At 44.8% G+C, this 20,205-nt stretch overlaps 1 protein-coding gene across 1 annotated transcript in view; it reads right to left on the reverse strand.

Moving 5' to 3' along the window:
* Positions 1-20,205, reverse strand: part of ADAMTS16 (ADAM metallopeptidase with thrombospondin type 1 motif 16) — a 182,078-nt gene that overhangs the window by 126,018 nt on the left and 35,855 nt on the right. The window contains exon 4 of the mRNA XM_069556383.1: positions 138-417. Coding sequence (XP_069412484.1) covers positions 138-417 — 280 coding nt within the window. The remainder of the gene's footprint in view (positions 1-137; positions 418-20,205) is intronic.

The raw sequence follows: 20,205 nt of genomic DNA on the forward strand, positions 1-20,205 counted from the left end.
ATCATCACTTAGGATTAGCAAAGGTGGTCAATAAATTTCACCTCGAGGGAAGACTACTTTGAAGAAAATTAAAAATACTCCAGTGTCTTACTTAACATCCTAATCATTAAATTACAAAAAGAATCATCCTTACATACATTTCTTGCGTCTTCCACAGAAATGCTGCTTTTGTGGGTGCCTGAAGCTGAAGCCGTGTGGAGATTGATCTTCGTGGTGGAAGAGATGGTGGTTTTCCAGCCCCCACTTTTTCTCCATCATCGCCATCCGGTGGGGCCCCACGGCCAGTGGCTCAGTGGATCTCTTGTACAGGATGTGGGAGGGAGGCCTGCCCCCCGTGGAGTCACTGGGGCTCCCTGCCAGGTGTGAAGGGAGGGGCTTCAGGAAGTAGTCCGCTTCCTGGGTTCTTATCATGCCTGACTGCAGAAGAGAGAGGGAGAAAGAAGGTGCATCGCTGCTTTATCATCTGCTCACAAACGTGCTGTTCCCTCCAGGGAGAAGCTTGGAATGGGAAACGACAACCCACTCCAGTATTCTTGACTGGAGAATTCCATGGACAGAGGAGCCTGGAGGGCTACAGTTCATGGGGTCACAAAGAGTCAGAGAAACACACACAGACACACACACACACAGACACACACACACACAGACACACACACACACACAGTTCCCTCCAGGGAGAACCCACGTGGAAAAGGGTCACATAGGGGGCTGAGGATTAGGGGAGGAGGGGTCCACTACTAAGCCCTTTCCACCCATCTTTTCAGAAACAGTGGTGTGGAGGTCAAAGGATTTGACTCTTGGAGCAGAGAGAGATCTCACAGCACACCACGGTCAGGTCCTTCACTGGAAAAAATGGAGGCGAAAGCACACACCCAGCCCTAGATAGTAATACGGATCTGGGTGGGTGGGGGAGCTCCCAAATAAAGACATAAATTTATAAACCCAATATAGTCAGCTATTTCCTTCTAGTTTTATGCGCTATTCATTGAAGAAGGCCTTCTTGTCTCTCCTTGCTATTCTTTGGAACTCTTCATTTACTTGAATGAAACTTTCCATTTCTCCCTTGCTTTTTGCATCTCTTCTCTAGAAGAAAACAACAGAAGAGGAAAGCTTAGCGATCTCTTCAGGAAATTTGGAAACATGAAGGGACTGTTTCACCCAAAGATGGTGACAATAAAGGACAAAAACAATAGAGACCTAATAGATGCTGAAGAGATCAAGAAGAGATGGAAAGAACACACAGAAGAGCTGTGCAAAAAAGATCTCAATGGACCAGATTATTATGGTGGTGTGGTCAGTCACCCAGAGGCAGACATTCTGGAGTGTGAAGTCAAGTGGACCTTAGGAAAAACTGCTGCTAATAAAGCTAGTGGATGTGATGGAATTCCAGTAGAACTATTCAAAACCCTAAAGGATGATGCCATCAAGGTGTTGCATTCAATATGTCAGCAAATCTGGAAAGCCCAGCAGTGGCCACAGGACTGGAAAAGGTCAATCCTCATCACAGTTCCCAGGAAGGGTAGTACTAAAGGATGTTCTAACCATCGGACAATTGCACCCATCTCCCTTGCTAGTAAGATCGTGCTTAAAATCTTGCATGCTAGGCTTCAGCATTATGCAAACCCAGAACTTCCAGATGTCCAACATGGGTTTAGAAAAGGCAGAGGAACCAGAGATCAAATTGCCAATATTCACTGAATCATAAAGAAAGCAAGGGAATTCCAGAAAAATATCTATCTCTGTTTCATTGACTACACTAAAGCCTTTGGCTGTGTGGATCATAACAAATTGTGGAAAGCTCTTAAAGAGTTGGGAATACCAGACCATCCTACCTGTCTCCTGAGAAACCTGTATGTGGGTCAAGAAGCAACAGTTAGAACCATGTATGGAGCAACTGATTGATTCAGGATTGAGAAAGGAGTATGACAGGGCTGTCTGCAGTCACCCTGTTTTTTTAACCTATACGCTGAGCACATAATGAGAAATGCCAGGCTGGGTGAGTTACAAGCTGGAGTCAAGATAGGTGGGAGAAACATCAACAACCTCAGATACACGGATGGTATCACTCTAAAGGCAGAAAGTGAAGAGGAACTAAAGAGCCTCTATATGAGAGAGGAGAGAGTCAGCTTAAAACTAAATATTAAAAAACTAAGATCACGCCACCCAGCCCCACTACTGGATGGCACACAGAAGGGGAAAATGTGAAAGTAGTGACAGATTCCCTCTTCCTGGGCTCCAAAATCACTGTGGATGGTGACCGGAGCCATGAAATCAGAAGACAACTGTTTCTGGAAGGAAAGCAATGACGAACCTAGACAGTGTGTTGAAAAGCAGAGACATTACTCTGCAGACAAAGGTCTATATAGTCAAGGCTATGGTCTACCCAATGGTCATGTATGGTTGTGAGAGCTGGACCATAAAGAAGGCAAAGTGCCAAAGAATTGATGCCTTTGAACTGTGGTGCTGGAGTAGACTCCTGAGAGTCCGTTGGACTGCAAAGAGATCAAACCAGTCAATCCTAAAGGAAATCAGTCCTGAACATTCATCAGAAGGACTGATGCTGAAGCTGAAGCTCCAGTATTTTGGTCATTTGATGAGAACAGGTGACTCACTGGAAAAGTTCGTGATGCTGGGAAAGGTTGAGGGCAGAAGGAGAAGAGGGTAACAGAAGATGAGATGGCTGGATGGCATCTCTAATGCAATGGACATGAACTTGGGCAAACTCTGGAAGCTGGTGAGGGACAGGGACGCCTGGTGTGCTGCAGTCAGTCCATGGGGTTGCAAAGAGTCAGATGTAACTCGGCAACGGAAGGAACGAACAGATATGGTCAGTAGCAAAACTCTATTCAAACCTGAACATGAGGCGACACTTTCTATAAAAGCATAACAATGAAATCAATCCAGCAGGAAGCAAAGAGGAACAGTTTAGGGAATCGGGGAGATCTTTCTAAACAGGGTATTTGGGAAATAGAAAAGAATTGATTATAAAAGTAGAAAAAAATGTACAGTATAACAGACAGTGAAGCAAAATGGCAAAAACAGCTTAAGTGAGAGAAAACAGAGACCACCTTTTACGTTTAGAGAGACAAGGACTTTCCGAGTTGATAACTGTTGGGAGAAATGAGAACAGACTGTCAGTTCTGTCACCCAGGAAAGGGTGAGCTGGGGCCCCGCCTGGCTCATCTGTCAACACTGAAAATATATCATTTGATTCCAGGATTTTAACCCTTTGGAATTCTTGCTTAATTCATTTTTAGTTGAAGGGTAATTATTTATAATATTGCAGTAGTTTCTGCCATGCATCACCATGAATCAGCCACAGGCATGCATATGTCCCCTCCCTCTAGAACTTCCTTCCCACCTCCCACTCCATCCGACCCCTCTTAGGTTATCGCAGAGCATGGGGTTTGAGCTTGTGTGATAGAAGCAAATTCCCACCAGCTATCTATTTTACATATGGATTGCATATGTTTCAATGCTATTCTCTCTATTCTTCCCTAGAGCTTATCATACAGAGTGAAGTAAGTCAGAAAAAGAAAAACAGCTACCCTATATTGCCAAATGCTTCTAGCAGGCACTTCCCCAGTATTGATACATATTTGTGAATGTATAATATAGTCACTGTATATAATCATTTAAAAGTACAGACAAAACAAATTAATAACAAAAATAAATAATGCTTATCAATTAGTTCAGAGTGATTTTTAAGGTACATTTTTTGTATTTGGAGAGTATATAACCACTTTAAAGGGCCAGTTAATTATGTCCTGATGATAATCTTAAGTAAACAGCTTTGTGTGAGCTCATAACACTATGGGCAACATTTCCTATATTACACCTTATTTATCACAGACATCCTGGAAGGTTAGTATCACTCTGCTCTTCCTCCAATGGACAAGGAAATACAGAGTCTGGCTGATCAAATAACATATTCAAGGTAACCTGGGAAAGTATAAGGATTTGAACAAAATCAGAGTAAGTTCAAAACCTGTAAGGTTTAGTCTTATAATGTAGGGTTCCCAGAAGCTGTTAATTTTTTTTTAAGTGTATGCTGCTACTGCTGCTGCTGCTCAGTCGTATCAGTCGTGTCCGACTCTGTGTGACCCCATAGACGGCAGCCCACCAGGCTCCTCCATCCTTGGGATTCTCCAGGCAAGAACACTGGAGTGGGTTGCCATTTCCTTCTCCAATGCATGAAAGTGAAAAGTGAAAGTGAAGTCGCCCAGTCGTGTCCGACTCTCTGAGTCCTCATGGACTGTAGCCCACCAGGCTCCTCCGTCCACGGGATGCTCCAAGCAAGAGTACTAGAGTGGGGTGCCACTGCCTTCTCCTTAAAAGTGTATAATAAAGTATATAGTGTGATTCCAAACGTGTTCATTTTTTTAAAGTGTGCATCTCCACTTTAAGTATTTTCCTAGAAGGTCTAATGACAAATTGCCGAAGCTGGTTATATTCAGGGAGAGGAAGTCAAGGAGGAGGGATGTAAGGAGAGAATTCCACGTCCATGTTTACATCTTTAGGCACTACTCAAGTTTGTAAACTCTGTGCGCACCTTACCTTAAAAATATCAACGGCATTGCTGGGTTGTAGGATGACAGATGAGCTTTCAAAATACTTGTGAGTGTTTTTAAAATACCTTTATAATTTTAGAATACAGTTAACTATTCCTACAGAACTATTAAGGTATTGCTTAGCATTCTCCAATATAGTGTTATAAGACTGCTGATATTTTCCTAATAATTTTCTTAATTCAGCACGTGATTAGCACTTTCTAGGTACTCAGAGACACGGGTGCTCTGGTGTCTGTTCTCAGTGAACCTCTGGTTTAGGACCTGGGGCTGACCCTCCTCTAGGGGGACCCAGTGCCCATCACCGCCCACCAAACTCAGTTCTGTGGGTGCTGAGCTGTCCTGCATGGGTCTGAGTGTTTGCACAGGGTGGGATGACAGGCACGGAGAAGCCCTTCTCAGGTCGCGGGAAAGTGTCAAATGCAGCTCTCAGGGACAGGAGGGTGGGGTGGACACAAAAGAGAGGGGAGACCAGGTTTATCGCGCATTCAGAGGTGAAGCCCTGGCCCCAGTGCTCCTGCAGGTGGGGAAGGCGGAGACCAGATCGTGCGCGTGTGCTTAGTTGCTCAGTCGTGTCCGACTTTGTGACCCCGTGGACTGTAGCCTGCCAGGCTCCTCTGTCCATGGAATTCTCCAGGCAAGAGTACTGGAGCAGGCTGCCATTTCCTCCCCAGGGGAAGAGAAGGTTAACAGCAGTAATTGATCAGTGAAGCCATCAGCACCTTGGGGGGTAGACCTCCCAGGGCAGAAATGCCAGCCTGCAAGGAAAGGTGAAGTCCTTGGAATGTATGCTGCGCATTCAGGTGGTGGAGGAGGAGGGCTGGGGAGGCTGTCACTGGTGCTCTCCGTGGATGCCCGGGAAACCTTTTTGGCTAAGCACTCTACCAACTAAACTAGAACAGACAGTCCTTTAACATCTGCAGTGCTATCAAGGAAAAGTCAAGTGCGGGATTAAATCAAAGCTGGAGCCAGGTGGGTTTCATCCTGTTGGCAATTAAACTAACTCAGGAGTGGCAGGAGCAGTTATGGGTGTGTTCAGCCTTGTGTGATGACATACCCAGGGGTTTCCACACTTGCAACTAGTCGAAGTGTTACATTAAAAAACAGTAATTTTTTTTTCCTTAAAAAAACCCTTTTCCAATATGCAAATAATATCTTACTCTTCAAATCACCCTGAAAATATGAACGGCTCCTGTGGGTTCTCTAGAGTCAATGACGTCCAGCATCTCTGATTCGAGCCCAGATGGACTTACAGAGAACAGAGAGATGAGTCTGATACCCATTATTCGATTCTAACATTATGATCTTTGTGCCTTTGGATGAGTTACTCATTCCCTCTGTGCTGTTTTGTCCTCTAGGGAGTGGCTACAAAGACAGCCATCTGCCATGAGTTTGTAAGACTTAACACTAATATGTACTTAAATACATAACTGAACGCTCAGTTGTGTCTGGCTCTTTGCGACCCCGTGGACTATACAGTACATGAAATTCTCCAGACCAGAATACTGGAGTGGGTAGCCTTTCCCTTCTCCATGGGATCTTCCCAACTCAGGGATCGAAACCCAGGTCTCCTGCATTGCAGGCAGATTCTAGCTGAGCCACAAGGGAAACCCATTTAAAATACATGACCTCCAGTAAATAAGCAAAAAAAAAAAGATTTGCTGCATAAATGAAACAAAGAATGCAGATACCATGCCTCAGCCTGAAGATCTATGATTCCCTTTGGATAACACAGGGGGTTTCCAGCAGATGGTTCACTCTACAGTACAAGATGCCTCTGAAGCCTGTGTGTGGGTGTATCCCAACAATATCATCACCCCAAACACACCTTGGCTCCTGGCTTGTTGCACCGGCCTTTCTGGCTTACTCCCCTAAAACACTTGGGTTTTGTGACCGCTGTTCCAGATTCAAACCCATCTCCTTTCTCCCCTGGGTTCATTCTGGGTGGCCCAGAGGACCGGACTGTCAGGCAAGAGTGACCTCCACCCCTGCACCCGAAGGACTTCTGAATGTTCACTAACGTGTTTATGCTGGTTTCATTTATAATTCAGTCTGAGACACAGTATTCTGTGTTTAAGTAACCCCCACGTTCATTAAATATGTAGAATAAAATAACTGATAACACTGATATTTTGATATTCCTCGACAATCAATACACAACGAAAAATACAAGAGGAGAAGTGACTCCACTGTCTTGCTGCATTATTAGTTTGCAAGCTTATTTAAATGATTACATAAATTGTGGAAGATTAATCTTTTCTTCTTATCAAAGCTTTTCTTCACTGAATCAAGAATATTTACTTGGAGGCTCATAAAATGTCTGGCATACACCTGCCCACAGGCACCACTGGGAGGTCAGCTGGGTGAATTATTAACCGGGCTGCAGAAAAGGCCAGCATCCCCCAGACATCACAGGGGAGCTCTCCAGATGCCTGCATCTCTCGTCGCCAGCTCTGTAAATCATTTGACACTGGGAAACTCAACACTAGCATTGCATTTATAAGAAGAGGAAGAGCAAGTGCCTTGTCAGTGATGAGAATGGGCAGCTCCTCAGACTCACAGACACAAACAAGAAAGTCGTGGGTTATCTACAACAAAGTAGACAACCAGTGACTGGGAGGGGCGATATAAGGGTAGAGGGTTAAGAGGTACAAGTGTTATAAAATAAGCTACGAGGATATACTGTACAACGTGGGGAATACATCCAATAATCTATAATAACTATAAACAGAGTATAACCTTTAAAAATTGTGAATCACTATACTGAACACTTATATTGCATAGCAACTATATTCAATGACAAGAAAATTAAAAAAAAAGAAAAATGCTGCTTCTGAGCAATGTGAGTAAAGAAACAACCATTGAAGCTTGAAAGTAGGATGTTTACTGTGTTATATTTGTTGCTATTCACCCTTAAAGGTTGATAGACTTTTATTTAAGTGTGTTTCCCAGGTAGCTCAAATGGTAAGAATCTGCCTGCAATGCAGAGACCTAGGTCCGATCCCTGGGTTGGGAAGATCCCCTGCAGGAGGGAATGGCAACCCACTCCAGTATTCCTGCCTGTGGAATTCCATGGACAGAGGAGCCTGGCGGGCTACAGTCCATGGGTTGCAGAGAGTCAGACACGATTGAGTGACACACACACACACACACACACACACACACACACACACAGACTTTTATTAGTGTATATCTATTTAGAAAAGCTCTCTGTAAAAGTTGTGTGAGTCAAAAAACAAAGTGTAAATTAGGAAGTGATGAGCCTGGCGGGGCATGCACGTGGTGTACGGGAATCCCCACTGGACTGGGGCCAGGCTGGTCTAGGGCGACAAGAGCTCGAGAGCTGGGTATCGGTCAACACAGGGGAAAAGTGATCCAGCTCATTAGAAGAAACACGCATTTCAGTTCCAAGTCATTTCACTTTTTACTCAGCTTCTTTGCCATTTCCCCCAAATGTGGTTTGTCTGGGGACTATTCTGCTCATTCTAGTCTTCTTGGTGACGTTTCTAAAGCACAAGACAAATGCCGCCTTTATGGGTCTTTCACACTTACTCTGTCTCGGGCACCATCTGTGTGGCTGCTACTGCCCTAGCTGTTTTGCTTGATTTATTATCTTATCCTAACAGCAAACATACGAAGTGAGAGTCACAATCCCCACTTAAAGGAATGGGACACTAAATGCAGACATTTGCCCAAGACTGAAAAGCTAGGAAGTGGGGTAGCTGAGGGTAAAATTGAGTCTGAGTAACTCAGACTTCAGAGAAGGCGATGGCAGCCCACTCCAGTACTCTTGCCTGGAGAATCCCATGGATGGAGGAGACTGGTAGGCTCCATGGGGTGGCTAAGAGTCGGACACAATTGAGCGACTTCACTTTCACTTTTCACTTTCATGCACTGGAGGAGGAAATGGCAACCCACTCCAGTGTTCTTGCCTGGAGAATCCCAGGAATGGCGGAGCCTGGTGGGCTGCTGTCTATGGGATCATGCAGAGTCAGACACGACTGAAGTGGCTTAGTAGCAGCAACAGCAACTCAGATTTACATGCCACTGTTAGCATACCATGTTACTTCTCTACCACCGTGTACCCTGGAGAGTAATACCAATGGTTGTGGTCACTAAGAGTGAACTTGACTTAGTTGTAAATGTATATTGCAAACACTAGACCTAAAAAAATTTTTTTTAAGTATAACTGATATGCTAAAGAAGGACATAAAATATGATTATAAAAATGCTAAATTAAAATCACAAATAGAAGAAAAACAGTTGAAGGCAAAACATGAATAATGAACAACGTCAACGGTAGAAAACTGTAACATATATAGTAGACATTAATTCAGTTACAGCCACTTTGACTGTCAATGGTTCAATGTACCAGTTCAAATACAGAGATTGTCACAGGTCAGAAAACATGATCCAACTATGTGCTGTCTACAAGAAACCCATTTAAAATATAAAGACACTTATAAATTAACAGTAAATAGATGCAAAAAGATACCTTGATAACACTAATCAAAAAAAGCAAGAGAACTATATTAATTTCAGAAAGAGCAGACTTCAATGGAAGAAAAGTTATTAGAAACTAAGAGGGAAATTAAATAGTGATAAAGGAGTCAGCACTCTAAGAAGATGCAACGGTTCTTAATACATATGTACTTAACAACTTAACTACATGGAGCCAAGCCTGATAGAACTGAAAGGAGGAACAGGTGAATGCACTATGGTGGTTGGAGACTTCTCTGCTCCTCTTTTAGAAATGGACAGGTTCAGCGGCAGAAAATCATTAAGGACACAGAGGACTCAACAGCTGGATATGAATGACATCTACAGGTAGGCAGCTGTCAGGCTTCCCTGGTGGCACAGCGACAAAGAATTCACCTGCAATGCAAGAGGTGAGGGTTTAATCGATCCCTGGGTTGGGAAGATCCCCTGGAGAAAGAAATGGCAACCCACCCAGGTATACTTGCCTGAGAAATCTCACGGATGGAGGAGCCTGGGGGACTACAGTCCATGGGGTTGCAAAGAGTCAGACATAACTTACCAACTAAACAACAACATAGATTATTTCATCCAACAACATCAGAATACACTTATTTCTCAAGCTCATTTAAGACATTCATCCACATAGACCACATTTTGGGCCTTAAAACACACTGCGACAAATTTAAAAGAATGGGAATTATACAATGTCTACTCTCAAACCACAAGAGAATTACATTAGAAATCAATACAAAAAAGGAACTGGAAGATTCCTAAATAAGTAGAAATTAGACTACACACTTCTGAATAACACATGGATCACAAAGAAATTCAAGAGAAATTTAAAAATATTTTGGACTAAATTGAAATGAAAACCCAATTTATCAAAATTTGTGGGTTGCAATGAAATGCTAAAAGGGTAATTTATGATACTGAATGCAGACATTAGAAAAGAAGGAAATTCTAAAGTCAATAATTTAGGTTTCTGGCACAGGAAACTGGAAAAAGAAGAGTGAATTAAATGCACTGTAAGAAGAAGAAGAAAAGAAATAATAAGAATTAGAGCATAAATCAATAAAGTAGAAAACAGGAAATCAATAGAGGTAGATCAAAGAAGCCACGAGCAGATTCTTTAAAAACGCAAGATGTTCTCAGGCCGCACTTAGAGAAATTTGAAGTTCTAAATGCTTTCCTTTAAAAAAAATAGAGAAAATAAACCAACCAAGTATTAACTCAAAAGGTTTTTAAAATTGCAATGAATGGCTACCTAGAAACCAGAAAACACGTATTAAAAATAAATTCAGAATAAATGAATCAGTAACTACTAAAAGAATGTGGTTATTAAATTGAAAAAGCTTAATAAAGTCAAGATCTGGTTTTTGGATCAAAACGGGTATACCTCATGAAAAACAATGAATATGAAAAAAGTTAAGAACATAGATAAACCTAATAGGCCATGGCAGTTATTTGTAAAGGCAGATCAAATCTCTCTTGGAGCTTAAATGTTATTTTTCATTAGCAAATTCTGGGGTTCAGCTTTCAATTTTATGACCTCTTTCAGGTCAATCTATTACAAGGATTTTAATCTCTGCTAGAGGAAAACTTCTAGATAGGTGCTCTTCCAAATGGTGGCCACTAATTTTAATTAACATTGAAGAAAATTAAAAATTCACTTCTCCAGCTGCTCAACAGTCAATTTTGAACAAATTAATATCAATTCAAGTTTAAAAGGTAGTCTTGCCATTGCTCAATAGTCACATGTGACTAGCTGCTCCCATACTGGACATCACAGATAATAATATTATGGCACAAAATTTTATGGAAGAACACTGTTCCAGAACAACTGGTAATTAACAAATCTTTGGGGGCTTACTTCTTAAGACTGGTCTCCGTAGTACATATCACATAATTAGGAACATTCTTATAAATCACATCCACTAGCATCTTTATAAGAGTTTGCCAGCTACAAATCAGAACATGTCCTAGACTGATGCTTAGTAAGACTGCCTTTGGTGACACGAAAGTATCTGAACTAAAAACAGCTCAAACTTAAACTCTCAGATCCTGTGTTTCTCTGTATATTCCCAAGACACAAAAAGAAATGTCTATGCAAATAGTCTTTTAGTCAAGGCAATGGATACATTGCTGCTACCTAATGTAATAAAAATACCATGGATTAAACACTCCAACAGATTCATTTACAGAGCTGTGCAACATTGAGACATGAATTTGATCCTGTAGTGGAGGAAATTCACAAGTCCTCTCATCCAAGAAATGTGCAATATTGTATATTCATTAATTCATTCATTTAATGCACTCATTTAATTAATTCATTCAATTAATTGTATATTATGAGCTGGGCACTCTCTTGTCTTAAAGAGACGGGAATACCAGACTAGTTTACCTGCCTCCTGAGAAACCTATATGCAGATCAAGAAGCAACAGTTAGACCCAGACATGGAAAAACAGACTGGTTCCAAATTGGGAAAGGAGTATGTCAAGGCTGTATATTGTCACTCTGCTTATTTAACTTATATGCAGAGTACATCACGTGACGTGCTGGACAGGATGAAGCACAAACTGGAATCAACATTGCAGGGAGAAATATCAATAACCTCAGATATGCAGATGACACCACCCTTATGGCAGGAAGCAAAGAGGAACTAAAGAGCCTCTTGATGAAAGTGAAAGAGGAGAGTGAAAAGGAAAAAGCTGGCTTAAAACTCAACATTCAAAAAATTAAGATCATGGCATCTGGTCTTATCACTTCATGGGAAATAGATGGGGAAACAGTGGAAACAGTGACAGATTTTATATTTTGGGGCTCCAAAATCACTGGAGATGGTGATTGCAGCCATGAAATTAAAAGACGCTTGCTCCTTGAAAGAAAAGTCATGACAAACCTAGACAGCATATTAAAAAGTAGAGACGTTACTTTGCCTACAAAGGTCTGTCTAGTCAAAGCTATGGTTTTTCCAGTGGTCATGTATGGATGTGAGAGTTGGACCATAAAGAAGGCTGAGTGCCAAAGAATTGATGCTTTTGAACTATGGTGTTGGAGAAGAAGACTCTTGAGAGTCCCTTGGACTGCAAGGAGATCCAACCCGTCCATCCTAAAGGAAATCAGTCTTGACTATTCATTGGAAGGACTGAAGCTCCAATCCTTTGGCCACCTGATGTGAAGAGCCTACTCACTGGAAAAGACTCTGATGCTGGGAAAGACTGAGGGTGGGAGGAGAGGGGATGACAGAGGATGAGATGGTTGGATGGCATCACTGACTCAATGGACATGAATTTGAGCAAACTCTGGGAGATAGTGAAGGACAGGGAAGCCTGGTGTGCTGCAGTTCATGGAGTCGCAGACAGTCGGGCGCAACTGAGCAACTGAACAGCAATGACGATGTATACACATCATTACATCTATCTGTGTATGGGTGTGTGCATACTCAGTGTCTGACTCTGTGCAACCCTATGGCCTGTAGCCTACCAGTCTTCTCTATCCACAGAATTCTCCAGGCAAGAATACTGGAGTGGGTTGCCATTTCCTTTTCCAGGGGACCTTCCTGACCCAGGGATCAAGCCTGTGTCTCCTGCATTGGCAGCTGGATTCTTTACCAGTGAGCCACTTGGGGAGCCCACACATGTCTTTATACATTTATCCAAATCCAGAGAACGTATATCACCAAGAGTGAACCGTAACATAAACCATGTACTTTGGTGATTATAAGATGTCGTTCTGACAAATGTACCACCTGGTGAGGGATGTTGACGATGGGGGTGGGCAGTGCGTGTGTATCAACAGGGTGTGTGTGGGAATTCTGTGGACTTCATTTTGCTGTGTCCTGCTAAAATTGCTCTGAAAATAAACACTGTTAGAACATAACTCAGAAGGAAGAACACCACCAGGAGTGTAGGAGAGGGGGTTTCAGTCTTAGGGTAGCCAGGAAGGCCTCATTGAGAGGGTGCATTTCAGCCAAGCCCTGATGGGCAAGGAGTCGTGAGGGTTCCAGGGGGAAGGCTGCAGGCCTGGCAAGGGAGATAGCCACTCCAGCGGGCCTGTGGCCCAATGCCGCATCAGCAGACGCTATGTTCGTTGCAAAACATCTACATGTGATAGACTCACCAACGAACAATGTTAACAATCATTCAGCAGGGCCTTGCTTGGATTGCACAGGCTTTTGAGGAGGCCTCTTGTGGCCCATCAGAAAGAGGGGACACATAAAGATCCTTCTGGCATGTCCACCTCCAGCTTCTCCTGTAGAGGGCTACGCTTACCGTCTGCCGCTTCCACTCTTGCCCTCCTTCTGAGGTTTCCTCTGCTCGTTTGGAGGAAAGAAGAAGCATCAACCAGATCACTGACTACATACAACCTTGCAGTCGCATCTTCTGATTAGAGAGCACAGTCCTGGAGCCTCCCCTGCTCCAGCCTGTGTTGATTTCCTTCCAGGCAATGCTCCTGCCACCTGCCCTGGGCTCAGGACCCTCTGCTGCGCCTGCTATCCTGCAGTCTCAGCAGCACCTGGGCACCCTCTGGCCTAAGAATCTGGGTGCCCACTTGTCCTGCTTCCTAGGTATACCTGCACAGACCTCCACCAGCCTGGCTCTTCCTCCCCTCTCAGTCTGGAGTGACAGGGGGAGGTGTGGGGCCTTGCTGGTCCTGGTGTCACTCTTAAGCGCAGAGCAGATGTTAAACCCAGCCTCGTGATATGTGCTGCACTGATTCAATGGCCAGCGGTCACCACTGAGGTCCAAGCTCAGGTTCAAGTCCTGACTCCACCTCTCTTCCCAGGGCAAGCATGTGTATGTGCGTGTGTTTACTTGTGTGTGTCCTGAGTGTTCTAGTGTGAGCTGCTCAATCATGTCTGACTGTTTGCAACCTCATGAACTGTAGTCCAGCAGGCTCCTCAGTCCATAGAATTCTCCAGGCAAGAATACTGGAGTGGGTATCCATTCCCCTCTCTTAAGGGATCTTTCCAACCCAGGAATCGAACCGAGGCTTCCTGCATTGGCAGGTGGATTCTTTACCAGCTGAGCCTCCTGAGACCTAGTTCCTATCTTTGCAAATACAGGACAATATCTACAGCTATTTCCCAAACTGACTGTGCAGATTCAATTTATACACTTCAGAGGTGGCCAGGCTTCCCTTGTGGCTCAGCTGGTAAAGAATCCAGCTGCAAAGGGGGAGACCTGGGTTTGATTCCTGGGTTGGGAAGATCCCCTGGAGAAGGAAAAGGCTACCCACTCCAGTATCCTGGCCTGGAGAATTCCGTGGGCTGTTTAGTCCATGGAGTCACAAAGAGCTGGACACGACTGAGTGACTTTCACTTCACTTCACTTCAAAGGTGGTCAAAAAACAGTACTTTAATGATGTCCATCAAGATCCTAGCAGATACCGTGGAAGAATGCGGGCAGCACCTCACTTGGAAAGCTGCAGAGAGAAGAAGCAGAGAGTGTGCAGGGCTGGGCAGGTTGGCAAAGAAAGACCAACAGGCCAAGAGCAGCTCGGGAGGGTCCCAGCAGAGCCGGTCAGCCGTGGCTACAGTCGGGCAGAGAAGTCACCAGAGTCGCGAGGCGGGGCAGGCACACATGTTTCTCATCAGAGGCCCCGGGGCCCCGGGGTGTTGTCACCTGGATCCCTGAGCCATTGCTGAAATCACCCTGGTTTTTCCGCACACACTCAATCCGTCCCAGTGGATGATCTGGGCACCACCCTCCCCCCACCACAACAACCTTAACAGCGGCAGGCTGCTAGCTCTGGGAGGCTTCTGTTATGAGCTCATCAAGCTGACACTTAGCTCATGAATCAGCTGGTTTTTCTATTTAATTGGCAGCTGGGGTATTTCCCTTCCCCGCTGGTCTTGGTGTTGATATCTAGTCTCTCGCAACAGTGCCCTTTAAGTTCTGGGTTGCCGGACAGTGACATCATGTTTCTCTGAGTGTGTTAAGTCCCTTCAGTGTGTCCTACTCTTTGCGACTTCATGGACTGTAGCCCACCAGGCTCTTCTGTCCATGGGATTCTCCAGGCAAGGATGCTGGAGTGAGTTGCCGTGCCCTCCTCCAGGGATCTTCCTGACCCAGGTATTGAGCCTGCGTCTCTTATGTCTCCTACATTGGCAGGTGGGTTCTTTATCCCTAGTGCCCCCTGTGAAGCCTTAATCATCTTAATATTGATGTCATTCTACCTATCACGCCACTGCCTCTGTCCCAGGGACTGGGATACCATCTTCTTATCAGTAATCCTCAGAACAGAATTGCAAGGGAGGGATTGGCAGCTACATTTCTGCAGACAAAGAAACAGGGACGCTCAGAACCCAAATATCCGTCAACCAGTGAATGGATAAACAAGACGTGGTGCGTCCTTACAATTGAACACTGTGGCAATGAAAAGGGATGCAGTATGAATAAGCACGGATGAATCCAACAGTGTGCGGAGTGAAGGGAGTCATACCGTGTCGTGCGATTCCGTGTCTCTGAGATGCCCAGATGAGGCTAAACCACGGAGGCAGGAAGCAGAGCTGTGGTTGCCGGGCTGGATGGGAGCAGGGAGTTACTGCTGGCACAAGGGCGCTCTCCTGGGTGAAGTGAATGGTTTAAAGCTGAACCACTGTGATGGTTGCACACCCCTGCCTGTTTATTGAAAGACCACTGAACCGTGCACTTGAAGCAGTGAGGTTTTCTTAAGTGAATTATATCTCCATAAGGCACTCAGAGGGGCTTCCCTGGGGGTTCAGTGGTAAAGAATCTGCCTGCCAGTGCAGGAGACGTGAGTTCGAGCCCTGGGTAGGGAAGATTCCCTGGAGGGAAAACTGGCAACCCCCTCCAGTATTCTTGCCTGGGAGATCCCATGGACAGAGAAGCCTGGTGGGCTATGGTCCATGGGGTCACAAAAGAAATCGGACAACTTAGCAACTAAACAACAACAGCAAAGCGTCTAGAAAATAAAACGAACCTGAGGCTCCAGGAGTGTGGGCTGAATGAGGGCAGCAGCCAGGACGGCTGGGCTCAACCGGCCTTTCCTTGCACACCTGGGCCTTTCCTGGGTGCATACTGAAGTCATTCAGAGACGTGCCCTTGGCCAACAACCCGCCTGACAACCAGCACAATGCAGACCTCACGGCCCTCCAAGGGGTCAGATTCTTCGCGAGCGATCACAGAGGCAGCCGATGAAGCCGAGAGACTCAGAAAGCCCAGGGGCCAGAAGCCTGGCCTGGGCGGGAGCTGTCTTCCCTGCGATCCACGTGGCACATCATCGCAAGGCTAAATGCGAAGCCTCTGTCCACTTCACTTCACCTCACCGTTTCCATGAACTCTGTCACTAAAGACGATGAACACTGGAGATCAGTTCTTCACCTGGCTCCTCCCCGCTGCCCCTGGACCGGGCAAAGCACAAGGCAGGGGAATGAGCTTTTCATCTGAGGGGTCCCTGCTGCAGACACACAATAGGAACTTCATGTGCCTCCCCCGAGGGCGCACTGGTGGGGGGAGGGTATCACTTACGCAGACTGTGTATCCAGTCGGGACCCCAAAACCTGTCCATGAGAATCCTCTGAGAAGCCCGTGGAAACCCATGCTCCCATTCCCTGCCCACCGTCTGAATCAGCAGATCTGGGTGGGGGTTGTGGCATGTTTAATGAGACACACCGGCGTGACACTGAGACACACCCAGTCTCTGTGTCTCCAAGGCCAGGGCGGGTACACCCCCGCTCTCACCTGGCACCTTTCACTCGCCAGCCCTGCGCTCGGGGGGCAGGACCAGCAAGACCCCTGTGGCTTTTCCAGATGCCTACTGCTTGCTGAACGGCTTCCCAGGGCACAATCCAACCTCACGAGCAGCTTGCTATAACTAAGCTTCCTTGTTTGCAAGCACGTTGGCATCAGACTTGCTTGCTCTCAGAATCAATACGGCCCCACACTGGCTTTTGTAATGTAGGGCCTGGGATTGGCCATCTGAACCAAAACTGTGTGTCTGACATGACTTCTGTGACACATGTAACCTTCCAGGCAGTTTCTTTAAACATCCGTCACTATGGATACCAAATCTGACCACTCACAAATTCCAGCCTCAGTCATATATATGACTGCATATACTCACACACATGTCAGAATCCCCAGGGGGTTATAAAAGCTAGACCCATCCTGTTTCCAGAATGTTAACTCAAAATGCATGATCATTACAATGTGGCAATGCATATTTGAAATGGTCTATTTTAGAATGCCTTCTTTTTAAAACACATTTCCTGATTCTTTCTTTAGTTTTAAAACAGTTAACAATTACAAACAGGAATGCATTTTAATTTTAAATATTCAAATTTAGTAAAAAAGTATTTCATCTATAAAGTAGAATTTGCATTTAACCAAACTAACAAGTTATACCTTGAGGTTTGTACTCTGTTCCACTATCTTGAATTTTAAACACAAATAAAAATTCTAAGTGGTCACATAAGAATAACAGACTAGAACTAAAATATGCTACATATTTCTAAATGATTGATTGGAATAAACAATAATAGCACCATGATGTGTAAAAACAAAATAGAATGCCTTCTTAATAAGCTGCTATGAAGAACCTATTAGGCAAATACCACCTCTTTTTTCTTTTGGTAGAAATTCCCTAATAGCTCAGTTGGTAAAGAATTCACCTACAAAGCAGGAGACCCTGGTCTGATTCCTGGTCAGAAAGATCCACTGGAGAACGGATAGGCTACCCACTCCACTATTCTTGCGCTTCCCTTGTGGCTCAGCTTAAAAATCCTCCTGCAATGTAGGAGACCTGGGTTAGATCCCTGGGTTGTGAAGATCCTGGAGAAGTGAAAGGCTACCCACTCCAGTATTCTAGCTTGGAGAATACATGGTTCTGTATACTCCATGGGGTCACAAAGAGTTGGAGTGACTTTCACAACTCACAACAAAAGCACTGAACACACTAAGGCAAAATCAGTCCATAGGAATCTAGGGGTATTTGACACAGCACCTTCTCAAGGAGAATGCTCGCTGCAGAAAACGTGGACAGACCCAGCACTTCCAGAGAGGAAAAGCAAGACCAACAACAAAGAAGCGAGACAAACAGCAACAAACAAGGAAAAAGAAACCAGGCCAAGGCTGGTTCCTTCCTGTGATTCGCAGCTCGCTTCGCTCGTGGCAGATTACCTTTGCCAATCAGTGAGGGAAGGATTCAGTTCCCACGATGGCTCAGAGAAAAACCTTCAGATTAACCTGGGATTGGCTCTGTCCTCCTCTCCTACAGCCACGAGAACAGCCCAGCAACGCAGACGGAGCCTGTGGTCCTGGGGTGGCAAACAGCTGTTCCAGACCATCCACCCTAGCTGGGCTTACTGCTGATTTAGCCTCCTCCGCAACTCACACTTCAATTCTGTCAACCACCAAAGAGCCCCCCACACAGATGAGCATCACCTACATTATTTCTCCCATAATCGTTTGTGCTCAATAAATGTATGTTAATCACGATTCAAATCCTTCTGTTATCAGCCCCTTCTCTGGGAACCCAGCAGGGGGTGTCATGGCTCAGCTGGACCTTCACATACTTGGGAGTATTTTGTATATATTTTAGAACAAGCATATCTAGAGAACTTGTCAAACAGATGACGGTGGATGGGGATCACCCAGCTGCCTTGAACGATGCATTAACCAGTAACTCTGCGGTGCCTTGACTCACTGACCTCTGGCATTTTCACATAAGTCATGCACATAAACAATGACTGTTAAAGACTGAGGCCCAGCCCCAAGTGACCAGTTCTTCTACAGGTCAGCACATTGAAACCCTTGGGGGTGATCCCCATGGGAACACTCAAAATCCATGGGTCAGGCTCTGCAGAAGGGTAAGATATTGCTCACATACTGGGATTACATATTATGATTGACATATAGAGAAGAGCTGGAAATACGGAAGACGACCGGCACATCAGAGCTCCATGTCTCTGATCAGATCAGGGACTTGGTATTAATAGGGCAACTCTTGGGCCAGTAAAGTAATTCACACTTAGGTTACCTCCCATCCCATCTAAAAGTATAAACCAGAAAGTTGAAAAGTTTCTGGAAGGACAGTTTTTTGAACTTACTATGAAAGAAAAGTGAAAAGTGAAAGTGGAAAGTCACTCAGTTGTGTCCGACTCTTTGCCAACCCCACAGACTACACAGTCCATGGGATTCTCCAGGCCAGAATACTGGAGTGGAGATCCCCCTTCTCCAGGGGATCTTCCCGACCCCGGAATTGAACCCAGGTCTTCCACATTGCAGGTGGATTCTTTACCAGCTGAGCCACCAGGGAAGCCCACCAGGGAAATTAGTATAAATTAGTATATATGAGTATGTATGTGTGTATTCAATGGACAAAGATGATTCCTGATGAGATAGGTATTCATTTTATTCACATAAGAAATTAAAAAAGAGAATGCCTGGGACCAGTCCTCAGTTATCTGCAGGTGAGACACTCATTTCTCTCGGTCAGCCTGTTACAGCTATGCTCACAGTGCTCCCTGAGGCTGCCTTTTTGCCAGTTCTCTACATGCATTTCAGCTCAACCATCTGGAAAGGAAATACTGCTATTACACACTGCTGTCATATCCATAAGAAATGCACAGTGAGTCAGGCTGGAACACAGGGACCAGCCACTATTTATGGCTAGAAATCTCTGTAGCCTTCCTTGATTAGTTCTGGATTAAAAATGCTTTAAACTATGTTCCCTGTCATCTGTCTTTACGGTCTTTCATCGCTAAATAAAACAATCGTGTGAGTTGTAACCACTAGAATGCTAAAAGACACAGAAGCCCCCTAAGTTCTCCGCAAGGATCACGCCATGTGAGCAAGGTTGTGCAAAACTGCACGGCTGTCCTCCATGCAAGCATCAAAGTGATTAAAGACACGGGTTTTGTACATCTAAGTTCTTTTTGTGGTGCCCAACCAGTCAGCTGACTTCAAGGAGAAAGAGGAAGAATGTCCTTGGAGGAGACAAGAGTGTGAGGGGTGGGGGATAGTTCACCATTTGTTCTCAGGTCCAATGAACATGGCTTGGATCCAGACTCTGTCCCTTATAGGATGGCAGCTTTGGGCAGGCTGAAAACTCTGTCTAATCTTTGATTCCTCTTATTCACAATGGGAACAGAGAGCCTTCTTGTAGTGTTAATATATATGCAAGAGTAATGCA

The sequence above is a fragment of the Ovis canadensis genome, chromosome 16 (assembly GCF_042477335.2).
Source record: "Ovis canadensis isolate MfBH-ARS-UI-01 breed Bighorn chromosome 16, ARS-UI_OviCan_v2, whole genome shotgun sequence".
NCBI lineage: Eukaryota > Metazoa > Chordata > Mammalia > Artiodactyla > Bovidae > Ovis > Ovis canadensis.